The sequence below is a fragment of the Cnephaeus nilssonii genome (assembly GCF_951640355.1).
Source record: "Cnephaeus nilssonii genome assembly, chromosome: 8".
In the NCBI taxonomy this organism is placed as follows: domain Eukaryota; kingdom Metazoa; phylum Chordata; class Mammalia; order Chiroptera; family Vespertilionidae; genus Cnephaeus; species Cnephaeus nilssonii.
Genome location: NC_137079.1, coordinates 27,472,826 through 27,487,551, shown reverse-complemented (window position 1 = coordinate 27,487,551; position 14,726 = coordinate 27,472,826). Strand labels below are relative to the sequence as shown.

General features: G+C 41.8%; 1 protein-coding gene across 5 annotated transcripts in view; it reads left to right on the top strand.

The window, feature by feature from the left end:
• The window catches only part of SH2D4A (SH2 domain containing 4A), a 53,258-nt gene that overhangs the window by 33,574 nt on the left and 4,958 nt on the right, over positions 1 to 14,726 (top strand). For all 5 annotated transcript variants that reach the window (XM_079778612.1, XM_079778610.1, XM_079778613.1 and 2 more), the window contains exons 6-8: positions 2,545 to 2,656; positions 4,319 to 4,520; positions 7,514 to 7,644. In XM_079778612.1, the coding sequence (XP_079634738.1) occupies positions 2,545 to 2,656; positions 4,319 to 4,520; positions 7,514 to 7,644 (445 nt within the window). The remainder of the gene's footprint in view (positions 1 to 2,544; positions 2,657 to 4,318; positions 4,521 to 7,513; positions 7,645 to 14,726) is intronic.

Here is a 14,726-nt window from a genome sequence, read left to right as displayed (position 1 = left end):
TCTAAAGAGGAAATGATCGTTGTCCTAATAGAGAAAGTAAAGATCAACCTGTAAAGATTTGCTAAAAGTTTTCTGAAGGAATTCTTAGAGACACTCAGGACAAGTTGTTAAGTTTTCTAGCTGCTTTGAGTAAGTACAGTGGTCAGGGTCAGATCTCATCTGCTATCACTCTGTGAAACTCATTAATTTTGTTTCCTTTCCCACTATGCCCATACATAATTACACTGTAGATTAAAAAGGAATATGATTTACTAAATATAGCACACTCAAACATTTTAGTATCAGCTGCATTATTAACTTAATATTTTCCCTTAGGTAGCCTCATTTTGTAAATTTTTTGCTTCTTCTAAGCAATAGTATTTATTATGTCACAGTCTAATGTTATAACCACATTTTTTCTAGGAATTTTAAATATTTATTTTTTAAAATATATTTTTATTTATTTCAGACAGGAAGAGGGAGAGAGAGAAACATCAATGATGAGAGAGAATAATTGATGGGCTGCCTCCTGCATGCCTCCTACTGGGGATTGAACCCACAACCTGGTCATGTACCCTTGACAGGAATTGAACCCGGGACCCTTCAGTTTGCAGGCTGATACTCTATCCATTGAGCCAAACTGGCTAGGGCTAATTTTAAATAATTTAAAAATATACATGTGGAACCATAGCCAGTTTGACTCAGTGGATAGAGCATCGGCTTGGGGACTGAAGGGTCCCAGATTCGATTCCGGTCAAGGGTGCATGCCCAGATTATAGGCTTGATCCTCAGTAAGGGGTGTGCTGGAGGCAGCCGATCAATGATTCTCTCTCATCATTGATGCCCCCCCCTCTCTCTCTCCCCCCTTCCTCTCTGAAAGCAATAAAAATATATTTAAAAAATAAATAAAATTAAAAAAAAAAAAAAATATATATATATATATATATATATATATATATATACACACACATGTGGAATACAAAGCACCACTTTTTAAAAATTTTATTTTTCAATTAGTTTACATTCAATATTATATTGTTTTAGTTTGAGGTGAACAGCATAGGAGTTAGACAAACATAGACTTTACAAAGTGTTCCCCCGATATTTCAAGTACCCACTTGGCACCATAGATAGTAATTACAATATTATTCACTATAAAGCTCCACTTTATGTTTCAGGGTATGTTTTCTTTTTTCTTTTTAAGCTTAGAAATTGCTAGCAGCACTTTGTGTTGCAGGCTTATAAACAGCTTCAGTAAGGGGATGTCAAAGGTATGCAGTCATTTTAAATACCAAAAGCTGTTCTTTGGCTTTTATAATATTGGTAAACCAAGGGAACTTAGCTCTAGGCAGGAACAGGGTATAAGAAAAAAATGAAAACAGTAAATAAACAAAAGTTTAGTTATATTTGAGGTGAAGTACAATTTATGAATTAATCACCTTTTACATCAACTGTGATTTATGACTTCTCACAATAATTGAAAACAAGTTTCACAAAATCAAGGTTTAGATTTTAATTCTAGTGAAATGATTTAATATCAAGAAAGCCTTTCGCTTTCTATAGGAAAACACAAAAGTAAAAATTCCGCTGTCACTTTTGCGATGGAGAATGAAACAGTCTCCCTGTCCCTCTCAGTGTGTTTCCTTCCTAAGCGAACCAAGGCTTTCCTTTAGTGCCCCAACGTGTAAATTCAGTTTTCTTATGAGTAGTCAGAGGCTGGATCCAAATAAACAAAATACAGCTTAGGCCTCAGTGATTTGATGCGTTAGTCTCCCTTTAGTTAAAAACTAATTCCCTTGAATGTTCTTAATGCTACAGACCTGTGCACTTAAAAGTGGTTAAGATGGTAAACTTTATGTTACGTATTTTTTTACCACAAAAAAACCCGAATTCCTTTTTAAGGGAAGAACTTGTGTTTCTTTTCTATATTTTCCATGTTTCTTATTTTATATTTCCCATTCTCAAAGAGGATGCTTTTTAAAAATATCTTTGACTCATTTAAAAAAAAAAATCCCTTTTGAGTCACCTAAACCATGTGCAAGCACCATGTTTTCAGACACAAGGTTCGAGGGCCCGTGGAGACACAGCTGGGATGGCTGTAGGAAGGTGCCATTATTCTGTGGAGCCCATCAGCAATCATAGTGTTTAACCTGCGACCATAAAATGGTATTTACACTCCACTTCAGGGGACTCCATTTAAAGCAGATGAGTGCTATGTCTCAGAAAAATGAATATTTATTGAATTCTTACTCTCTGTTACACACAGTGCTAGGCACTTTTTAAAAAAATTATTTAACCCTCACTATAACCCTATGAAATATTCTGAATTTTCTAATTTGTCTCCGGGGAAAGCAGCCTGAGAGAGGCTTGGTACCCAGCAGTGCAGATGTGCAATCAGATGGCACTGAGCCGGCTCCGGGTGCGGCGGGCACCTGCCCTCCCCGCAGTGCTCCATTGCCTCCGGGGGCAGGGGCGTTAGATGGGAGTCAGGTGCCTAGAGCCCTCCTCCTGGAGGGAAACTGCCACACTCACTCACTAGTGTTCGTTTCTGGTTTTTTTAATCAGAAGAAAGAATCCACGAAGAAAACACAAGATGAAGAAATAAAACAAATAGATGAAGAGAGAACCAAGCAGATTTATAAGAGCTGGAAGGAAGATTCCGAGTGGCAGGCATCTTGTGAGTACCCAGAGGCCTCTCTAAGCCGATTGGTTCACGAAATGAAATGATCCATCTGCAAAGCACTGAAAGAGGTCACTGAGAGACGTTTTAACATTAATTATTACTGAAAGGCTTACGAGCCATTTATCGAATTGCAAAAAGGTTCTCGTTCATCTTTGGGCCATCAAAATGATGATATGTCTACCTGATAGGATGCTATATAGCTATGAAAAAACAAAAAACAGGTGTCCAAAGAGTGTTTTATGACCTTTGAATATGTTTATATTTTTCTTAGCTTGGAGAAGAATAAAGCATTACAGTATAGTATGCAAGCTAACTCTATTTTCAGATGTCTAAGTATCTAAAGGAAAAGAACTGGAAGGTTATTATAGTGTTAACATTCGAGAAGTGGGATTCAAGATTACTTATTTGAATTCTTGTTGTTATTCTGTGATTTTCTAAATTTTCAACAGTGAATACATCTTAACTTTGTAATCAGAAGAGCACAGGAGAAACAGGCTGGATATCTTAGCATCCTTCCCAAGCCTGTGACCGACCCCGACACCTTTCTGAATTAGCATGGCCAGAGGTAACCCCCTCGGGAAGAAGTCAGAGCAGGTGAGGGCAGAGCAGAGGTGCGGAGGAGGCCTGGCGAATTCAGGTTTGAAATGGGACTAGGGTTTCCATCGGACTCAGACAGAAGCCCGAACTGCCAGAGCAGCCCTGTGGCAGCTGGAGGAAGAGGGGTGGCAGTGTTTGCAAGATGCTGAGAATCCTAAATCGATCTTCAGTCCCATTACAAGGAACACCATTCAAAGGACAATTTTTGTGAAACGAAAACATTTGCAAGAGCCAATCAACTTGTGTGCGGTGAAATCCTAGCATAATGGAATATCTTTGGCATCTCTTTGAAGTCAAACATAACAGGATTTGACTAATGATGCCTGAAATGTAAATATACTCAAGAAAAATTATTCTTATATCCTGCATTACAGTCCTGTAATACTATGTGACTGAACAAAAGCAAAATAAAACAATAAACCCTCTATTTACAAAGCAATAGAGAGAGGCAGCCTTGGGGTGCTTTTATGTGTACCAACCCACTTTATGATGGTCTGTGGTCAGAATCACTTTACTTTATGGGCTGACAGGCTCAGCTCACTGTGGGCTCTGCCTGTGGCTGGTGGTAAACCTCCCTGCCCGACCACCCCCTGCACAGCCTGAGCCACTGACAAGCTGCTGACAGCTTGATTCTTGCTCAGGACTCATAGCACGTGTGACATCTTAAACTCTTATTTGTGTGAAGGGTTTATCGCCTCTTATTATTCGAAGACCCTCTGCCAACTGGAATCCTCACTCGGGCTGTGACTCATCACTTAGTCTTGCCACCTGCAGGAAATTCTCCAACCAAGGGTTCCACATTTCTGTCTTGTCCCTTCCTCCTCCTCTTCCTTCTCTCTCTCTCAGAAAGTCCCCGAACTCCCGCATAAAGAGGAATTCTGCACTGAGCACCAGGCAGTGGTGAACACGCTAATCCTAACTATCTGAATAAGAGGCGGTGACCATGAGTACTCATTGTTACCAGCAGATGCCAGAATCTGCTCTCCAGCTGTGGTGCTGATTCTTCTAACCTTCTCCAGGGGCTGGCAGGGGCCTTTCTCAGACCTTTTGTCTTTCTAGTGCGAAAATCCAAAGCGGCTGATGAGAAGAGACGCTCCTTGGCTAAGCAAGCACGGGAAGATTACAAGAGGTTATCCCAAAATGGAAGGAGCAGTGAGGGACTGCAGAGCCCCCCAAGTGTTCCTCTGAAACCAAAGAGACCCCCCCTTCCACCCAAGCCGAAATTCCTGAACCCAGCGGAATACCCTCCCAAGCCTTTCAGGTGAGAAGGCGCACAGATGGCTTTAAGGATAAGGGTTGAAATGAGCTGAGTAACTCAGTTCAGCCTCTCCTCTAAGCCTGTCTTCCTGAGGTGCCTGGTCCGACACTCCTCCCCTTCTTATCTCTAAAACATCCACAGTTATTATAACTAACACTAGAGGCCCGATGCATGAAGATTTGTGCAAGAGTGGGCCTTCCTTCCCCTGGCTGCCGGCACCACCTTTGTTCCGGCCCGAGCCACGTTTTAGCTCCAGCCCTGGAGCCACCTTTCCAACTTCCTCCTCCTCCCAGAGGCCCAGAGTGGCTGGGGTGGTGCAGAATGCCTGCGTATGCAAATTAGCCCACCATCTTTGTTGGTTAACGTGCATACTCACTCCTGATTGGCTGGTGGGCGTCGCGAAGTTACGGTCAATTTGCATCTTATTCTTTTATTAGTGTAGAGATACCCAGTACCTTGGGGAAGGTGTGCCTTGAATTTGCTAACTTCCTGTGCCACCAGCCCATCCCCACCTGGTGGCAGCGAGTGAGCCAATGAAGGGACAGGAGGAGACAACTACGGTTCCATCGATCCCCAATATCGCTCTTAGCAGTGAAAGAATATCAGAGTAGGGACCTAAGGGCTTGCTGACTTTCATGTTGTCGGTAGAGCAATTTTCATTGCTCAGGATTCAAGGTTTGGTGGTAATTCTCACTCTGGGGTACGTAGGCAGCCTCACATGTTGAGAATTTGGAAACATTTTTTTTGAATGAACTCTTTGCTGACGATGGTACTCTTGCCTCCTGGGTTAGGCAAAACAATTCCTAAAGAAAAGGTGCCATAAAAATCACAGCAGAAGCTGATTATTAAATTATTTTCTCCTGGTTACTGATATATGTTTGTTTCATATTCTAATATATAGAAAGATGGCATGCAAAATAACCAGGAGAAACCAAATATTGACTGTATGAAACAGGACTTTCTATAAAGCCTTGCCTTCTGAAATAAAAACTGAAAATGCTCCTTTGTTGTGAGAGTGGAGAAATAAAAAACAAAGTTGCCCTTCGCTCGGAGTCAGTCGTTTTCGGCAAGGTTTTTCCTTGATAGGGCTATGACCTCAGGGGTAACACAAGGTGGACCTTTTCCTATGTAATTATTTCTGCTTACTCAACGGAAAAGTGCCATTTTGGGACTAAATGACCATGTTCTACAAAGTGACAGTTTGGGGAACGACTTTTTTCTTATGGGCAGCAAAACCAGGAAGGTAATCAGGAAGCAGGTCTCCTGGCAGTTTTGTGACCAAGTCACAAAGACGTGAGGGGCCCTGGCCAGTGCCTGAGCTGATCTGGGAGCATTGGCCAGGGACCCCGGCAGGAGGCGCAAGTACCCGCGTCTGTTCTCCAGGCTTTACCGAGGCGGGAGAAAGACCTGTGCCCTCGCCCCGCACTATTTTTAGAGCACAGTGTGTGTGATTGACAGCCATGAAGGTGGCCTTTACTGAGGGCAATTCTTGTTTTAAGCTGTGCTCATTTAGCTCATTCTTTCCAACTTAAGACACTTGTATGAAATGCTTCCTGAAAGGCAGCCAGACTGGATGATTTTAGGGCTGGTGCTTTAAACAGTGGTGACCGAGGTCACCTAGGAGCCAGCCCAGGAAATCACAGAGACCGGCTGTCCTTGGGGTATTCCCTTGATCTCCAAAAACTCTGCAAGGAAAATAAAACTAATTTGAAAGCTAGTAAGAGAATTTATGTAATTTCAAGTGACATAGTGTCTGCTTCCAGGAAAGTCAAGTATTATAGGCTATTTTCTCCTAAGTGTTCTGTATGTATGTAGATGCATATGTACATGCATGTATGTCCATCTGATATATATGTCACATGTAACTCATGGTAGCATATCTATAATAAAAGGGTAATATGCTAATTAGACTGGACGTCCGAGTGACCTTCCAGATGACATTCTGGATGAACTTCCGGATGAAGCCGGGGCTGCCACCTCAGCCCTCGGAGTCCCTTGCATGAATTTCATGCATCAGGCCTCTAGTGTTACCATGAAAGCATAAAGAGCCATAACATTAATTTACCATGAAAGGACATTCCAGTAGTTCATCCAAACTAGTTGTTGTTTTTACATGGAAATCTGTTCAAATAGTGGGCTGTTGTGTGGAATATGTGTATTCCATTGCAATGGTACTTTTGTAATGGAACTTAAGTTCTGCTATTACCCAATTGCTTCCCGAAGCCTTCTGCTACCTGTATCTTTCTCTTCCCAATCTCGAAACACTCTTCTTCCTTTAACTTTGTATTTCTCAGGCTGTCTTTTAACAGAACTAAACCTCTTCAAAGTGTGTTTGAGGAGAAACCAAGTCAGGGAGGTGAGTGGATAGAGAAAGAAGGGAAAATCGCATAATGAAAATGTTAGGAAAGAAGCTTGTTTTATTGCATTTGATTTATTGTGTTTGCAAGTGCATGCTCTCTAGGAAAGCAGTGCTGGGCTGCATTTTACTTTTTAATGCTTATTTTCTCAAGTTTTAATCAGGAGTTAATGGAGCTTCTAATTCATACTAAAAATAAATTAAAATCTATGTGTTAACACAGCAGTAGTGCATACCCAAGACTAGCCCTGTAGCGCTAGAAGGACACATGACAGATTTATTTTCTGCTCTTGAGGAGTGTGGCAGTGTACAGACGTCCAACCTCCCATTAGCTCAGCCCATGTGATTAAATCTTTAAATGTCTATAATACTCACCTCTCCCTCCCTCCCCCCTTCCCTCTCTCTCTCTCTTTCTTTCTTTCTCCCTCCCTCCCTCCTTTCCTGGGGCAAAAGTAGTTTTATAGTGTTACAGTTGTTCATTGGAAAATAATACAACAATTAATTAATAAATACGAATATACTCTCTTTTGCATACTTACAACTGTAAACCTACTTTTGTCCCACTCTGTACATATGTTTTTGAAGGCATTATTTTTCAATTAGATAAATCTAACTTGATAAATGGTCCTATAAATAACAGAAATCAGGGAGTGACAAGGACAGCACCCAGCTCTGCCCAGGAGGACATCATCCGATGGTTTAAAGAGGAGCAGCTACCCCTGCGAGCAGGCTACGAGAAGACCTCCGACGCCATAGCCCCCTGGTTCCATGGTGAGTGCCGAAGGCCCTTCAGCGGCACCTCCTCTGAGGGTGGCTCCAACTGCTGACCCACCAGCAAGGCAAGAAGAGTACAGGCTTCCTTCTATTTGGGCTGCCCAAGGAGTCTTTGAAGTTATTTTCTCAAGGCAGTTTTCAAAGGTTTCTCAGTGAGCGACGTTCTCATGACTATTTAGAAAGAGCGGGCAGCTGTGGTGGTCGCTGCACGCACTGCGGGTTAATTCATCACCACAGACAAATCACCTCCAGGTGGGTGGGGAGAGCGGTGCCAGGGCTCTTGACTGTGATTCCCAACAAATGGCACCGCCTTCCGTCCACGGTCCACGGAGGGAGTCGGAGCTGGTCGTTGGGCATGGTGGGCAGGACATCAGTGGGGAACTAAGAAAGTCAGCTGTCCAATAACTCATTGAGTGACCTTGAGCAAATCGTCTTCCTTCTTCGGAGCAAATCAGTTTATCTGAGCCTCATTTTCCTCTTCTGTCACATGAAGTAGTTGAACTTGTGATCTTTAACTTAAAAATTCTGTGCTTTTGATCTTTGTTTCCAGTCATACATAGTGAAGGTTGCACAGTGGGTTCACTGGAACCTGAGCAGATATTGGCTAATAAACTATTTCTTTATTTGACCCTAGAAACTTGATTAATTCAAGGCCCTGTCTACCCAGCTCACATTTCACTGACCTCTCAGTTTCTTGGGCTTCAAAGAAAGGAAGTGTTGTTTTTGTTTCTTTTCGTTGTTGTTTCTGTTGGTTGTGTTTTGTTGTTTTTTGTTTTTTTTTTAGGGGGATTTTTTTTTTTTTGGTGTGTTTTTTGTTTGTTTTTTTTGGTGTGTTTTTTTTTTGTTTGTTTGTTTTTGCCTCATTTGGCTTCATGAGTCTGTGGTTAAACTGGACCAAGTGGCTCTATCTATAATAAAAGTGCTTTAAACAAAAATAAAGTTCTCTCACAGAGCGAGTTTGTCCTGAAGGCTATCTTGGTGGAATGATGTTAATGCCTCTCTCTTTTAAGTAGCATCATCTCACACATACTAGGAAATACGTCTACAAAAATAAGCTCCCAAACATATAACAGGCGAACTCTTCTAAAAAGAGCACAATTATTGTGGTAGGCTTTCTGCTTTTGCAGTTAGAACGTTCCAGCAGAGCTGGCTGTAACCTGGAAAACACTTGTTCTTGGGCAATTCAGGCTTTCGGAGGTGTCCGTTCCCAAAGGAGCTCCCCTCCCTCCCAGGACCAGGTCATAAACCTCCTTCCTTCCCATTTTGCTTAAAGAAATTGGGAGAAAGAGTGACAATAGCATCAAAAGCTAAATAGAACACAGTTACCTATTTGTCATGGTTATCACCACTTGTCTCAAATTGCATTTTTAATTTTCCTCTTTAAGATAAGAACTGAGGAAATCACCTGCTATGTAGTTTCTGTGTCATTGGGAAGAAGATGCCCTCATCCCCAATGATAAGAGTGGTGGTTTAACAGCAGGGACTGAGAAAATGAAAACGTTGGTTGATGTTATTAAAAATCCTGGTACTTTAACAGGCAGTTCTATTTAAAACTATTTGCTAAAACCTGGGACACAGTTGAACTAAAAAATCCAGCTAGAACTTTGGTTTAAAAATAAGACTCTTGAGTTTTACATATAAAAACTTATTAGTTGCACAATATCATGTCATCTGCGAATAATGACAGTATTACTTCTTCTTTTCCAATTTGGATACCTTTTATTTCTTCTACTTGTCCGATCACTATGACTAGCACTTCTAATACTATGTCAAATAGGAGTGGTGAAAGTGGGCATCCCTGTCTTGTTCCTCTTCTTAGGGGATATGGTTTTAGTTTTTGCCCATTGAGTAACTTAGGAATAAACGTAACTAAGGAGGTAAAAGACCTGTACTCAGAAAACTACATGACACTGAAAAAAGAGATTGAGGTATATATAAACAAGTGGAAGACTATACCATGTTCATGGATTGGTAGAATCAACATCCTTAAAATGTCCATCCTTAAAATGACTACCCAAAGCAATCTATAGATTCAATACAATCCCCATTAAAATACCAATGGCATATTGCACAGACCTAGAACGCTCCAAAAATTTATATGGAATGAAAAAACAAACACCAAATAGCCTGATAAATCCTGAGAAAAAAAAAAAGGTAGAGGGATCACAATACCAAATATCAAGCCATATTACAATGCCACTGTTCTCAAAAGAGCCTGGTACTGGCACAAGAACAGACATATAGACCAATGGAACAGAACAGAGAACTCAGAAATTGACCCAAGCCATTATGCTCAATTAATATTTGACAAAGGAGGCAAGAGCATGCAATGGAGTCAAGACAGTCTCTTCAATAAATGCATTGGGAAAATTGGACAGATACATGCAAAAAAAATGAAACTAGACCACCAACTTACACTATACACAAAAATAAACTCAAATGGATAAAAGACTTAAATGTAAGACAGGAAACCATAAACATCTTAGAAGAACCCGCAGCAAAATATCAGACATAACTCAAAGCAGTATGTTTACCGACACATCTCCTAGGACAATGGAAACTAAGGAGAAAAACATATTAGTTGCTTTGTTACTGATTTATTTTCATTCATAAAAATATTTATCATGGCATAAGCAAAATAAAGTATACAATAAAATATGTATAAATATAATAAATACACAACCATGTAGTCACTATAAGTCATTGTCTTCAGTTTTAGGAAGACAAATTTCACATATTTCTGTGATAAAGAGGGATCATATCTTTTTGAAGTATGATTATTTATTTATCAGGAACCTCTTTTGAAATATTGGAATAGAAACTCTCCTTTATTGGCTTACCATCTTCCTTTCATTATCATAAGTTACCCTTCCCAAGTTATTGCTTCAGTCACCTAACTTTTCACCCCATAGAAGTTCATGCGTTCACCCTTTTCTCTTAAGTAGCTTTAGGTAAGGGTAGGCATGGGTCAGAGAGGACAAGGGAAATGAGGATATTGGATCATTGGCTTGTGGGGCTGAGTGGAAGGTGGCCTGCTGTCAATTGAGAGAAGGAACATAGGAGGCTGAGGAAACGTAGGGAAGGGGAGACGAGGGAAGATAATGAGCTCATTTGGGATAAAATGAGTTTGAAATGTCTTTGGGCCAGCCATGTGAAAATATCCATTTGGCAGGTTAATGGATCAGTGCTAGAGATAACAGGTTGGAGTTGTCAGCACATAACTAAAAGCATGAGGGATGAGATATTCCCAGCAGTTGAGCTGAGAATAATGATAGAAGACCCAGGATAAAATCCCATGGAGCCCTAACATCCGGTGCAGTGACAGAGAAGAGCAGAGAGCCCAGATCTCTGTCTCAGTTCTCCTTTTCCACTTGGGGTCATAATGAAGCAAAATGGTGTATGGCTTGGAAATATCCTGCCATGGGTGCATGCTCTGTGATGCTAGTTTTGTAGTTGGTGAAATAGGCATTGCTTCTGAATGCCTAGATGTAGGATCTTGATGAAAAATCCGATGATCAAGCGAGATCCTGGAATGAAATGCAGAGCTCAACTTCCTGAGCATCTTTTTATGATCTCAAGCAAATCTAGATATGCAAAGACTTCCCACATCTACCTCTCCCTCAGCAAAAATTAAAGTTTTTTACAGACCATCAATCCCACGTTTCACTGGAAGCACATGGAAGCCCCAGCAGTTTTGGCAGAAGGCCTTGTGAAGGAATTTTGTAGTTGGTGTTTTCTGATTTTTAAAAATATATATTCTGCAGATTAATGTTAGTTCATTTGGACAGTCTATACTCATAGTCATTTAGGACAGTGGTCGGCAAACTCATTAGTCAACAGAGCCAAATATCAACGGTACAACGATTGAAATTTCTTTTGAGAGCCAAAAACCGACTTCTGCGCAAGGGCCACGAAGTTTCAATCGCACTGTACATGCGTGCCCGCACGTGGTATTTTGTGGAAGAGCCACACTCAAGGGGCCAAAGAGCCGCATGTGGCTCGCGAGCCGTGGTTTGCCGACCACTGATTTAGGAGGACTGCTGGGAATACTGCAGTGTATCTTGCTCAGATCCTTCAAAGGGAAAGAGTTCTGGACTTTATCATGTGAATAATCAGGATCATCTATGTCAATCCCTCATCTGGCCTCTTATATCAGCCTCCTAACCGTTCTCCATCTTTCTTCTGTGGCCCCCCAATCCTCCACATAGTCAAACTTCGATTACAGTGAAACCCAAGCTCCTCCTTATGGGCCACAAGAGCCTACTTGTTCTGCCCCCAACAATGGCTCCAGACTCATCTCAAATCGCTCCTCCTACCTTGCTCACTGCTCTCCACCATATGTGTCACTTCTGAGGTTGACACACCACACTTGTTGCTCTTCCTAAAGTTGCTCTTCTCAGGGCCACTTCCTAAGAAACTGGCCCACATGACTGTGGAGGCTTACTGGGTCCCAAATCTGCTGGGTAGGCGGGCAGGCTGGAGACTCGGGGAAGACTGGCAGCTTGAGGTCAAAGGCTGACCCCTGGCAGATTTCCTTCTTGCTCATTCATCTCCTAGTCTGTGATTTGTCCTTTAACTTTTTGGCACATTTTGAAGCATAGAAGTTTTATACTTCAGTGAGGTTGAGTTTAGCTATTTTTCCTTTGTGGCTTTTACTTGTGGCATAATACACAATCCACCTGTAATTTATTTTGTATATGATATTTGGTGTAGAAACCTAATTTATTCCTTTGCATACAAAGTGGCCAGTTGTCCCAACATCATTCATTAAATAGCCTTTCTTTTCTCCACTGACTTACAATGCTATCTCTGTTGTATGCCAAGATACTGTATGTGGAGATTACTAATTAGTCTCTGAATATCCTGCTTTTCTGAAATTGTCTTAATGACCCCTTTATATACTCACAGGGCTTTTAGGGCAATATGTCAAGTTTTAAAACCTTTGTTGAGATTTTGACTGGAATTACATTGAATTTGTAGATTAATTTAAAGAGGTAATTGCCATCTTATGTTATGTATCTTTTCATCCATGAACATGGTAAATCTCTCCTTATAGTTATTTTAAATTGTTAAGTAAATTCCCCATGCCGAACAAGTACCTTTTATAAAAAAGCAAGCTGGATTTAGTCCTGTGTATTTATAATTGTTTCTATTTTGAATGGGATTTTTAAAATCACATAATTGGTAGTTGTAGGTGTAAGGAAATTATGGTTTTATATATTTAGCTTGAGTCCAGTAATACTTAGTGATTCTAATTGTCTGCCAGAGATTTTGTTGGAGCTATAATTTTTTTGAGATCCTAATGTGTGCCAAGCATTATACTGAACACTTTAAAGGAGGTAATTTTTTATAATATATTTTTATTGATTTCAGAGAGGAAGGGAGAGGGACAGAGAGATGAAACATCATTGATGAAAATCATTGTTTGCCTGCCTCCTGCATGCCCCTTACTGGGGATCAAGCCTACAACCTGGGCATGTGCCCTGACCAGGAATCAAGCCACACAGACCGGGCTAAAGGAGATCATTTTTATTCCCATTTTATAGAGTAAGAAGATATTAAGTTCTCCAGGCTTCTACCACTAGTTGTGGCAAAGTTAATAGTCAGGTCCAGATCTATTTAACTTCAAAGTCACAGCATGTCTGAGTTATTTTGGGTCTCTCAGGTCTATTTAACCTCTTCTGTGCAAAAAAAAAAAAAAAAATAGTTCTCCCAGGCCTGTCATGGAGCCCACCTTCAGTCCAGAGGGCCTTAGAGCTGTGCTGTCCAATATGGTAGCCATTAGCCCTATGTAGCTCTTTACATCAAAATGAATTAAAATTAAATAAAATGAAAAGTTGAGTCCCTCAGTCACACTGGCCACAATTCAGGGGCTCCATGGCCACACGTGGCTAGTGGCTACCCATGGACAGCACAGACAAGGCTTCCATCATCACAGAAAACCATGCTGGGTAGTACTGTCCTAGCGGGTACGTAGGCCTCATGCAGAGAGGAGTGGGCATTTTCCTCTGCTACCTCTCAACCCCAGCTATTACAACCAGGCTTCCGGGAGTGTCAGCCCAGCTCTGCCCCAGGCTCTTCAGAGCCAGGAGCTGCAGTAAGCTCCCGCGTGGAGACACCTGCTCTCTTCTGGGCGCTGTAGTTCTGCCACACCCCGCCTGGATTCAGCTCTAAATAGACTGCCGCTGGGAGAGCTGGGTCATTTCAAAAATTGGTGAAGTAAAAGAAAGCTTTTTAAATTGCCCCCTTTTCACTAGCACAGAAATCCTCCTGTGACCTCAGATAGGTTCTGGTTTTGTAAGATGCGAGGAGAGAGCTGGTCAGGGGGGAGGAGGCCTGGAGGCCTCGGCCTCGGCCTCTGTGGCTGCAGGGAGACCACTGCTTCTGGATTCTCAGTCGTGCCCAGGCTAATCATGGGATGAAAAATACTGAGGAGATTGCTTGAGTCCCTGGTGATTAATATCTGACACTGGATTTTGGCTTTGCCTTCACGAGCTCCCTTTGCGGGCACACAAAGCTCACTGCTTGGCAGTAATCACAGCCAGGCCTCCCTGGGTGCACCCAGTGCCCTCGATGGAATCATGACAAATTGGATATCAGCTTTTATCATCAGATGCACCAAGAGGCTGTGCTTTTCAGGAATAAGAATTCTGCCTAAAGCAAAAAGGACGGAGCCTCGTTTCAGCAGCTCTTCCCTTCTGGACCTGCCATCAGTTCCACTGTGTGCAAGGAGTCTCCGTTAGGACCTGTCCTTTGCCGGAGCGTCATTGTATTGTGTTCAGGCGTCTCTGGGGGATTAGATGGTGCCAAGATCTGTGCATAATGGGCAGTAATTACAGATGCAGGGGCTTCGGGCAGTTTGATATACAGCTACTGTATGACCTGATTTTAGGAGCAGTTTGACCTTAATCCAGGTTTAGGAATCCGAATCCATCTGTAGAACATCATGTTATGAAGTATAACATCTGTTGAAGCCGCTTGGGATTTCAGAGTGAGTCAGTCAGTCAGGGGAGGGAGAGAAATCTTTTTCCAGAATGCCGCTTCTCCTTCACTCACGATTTATCAGTTCCTCGGCTCTG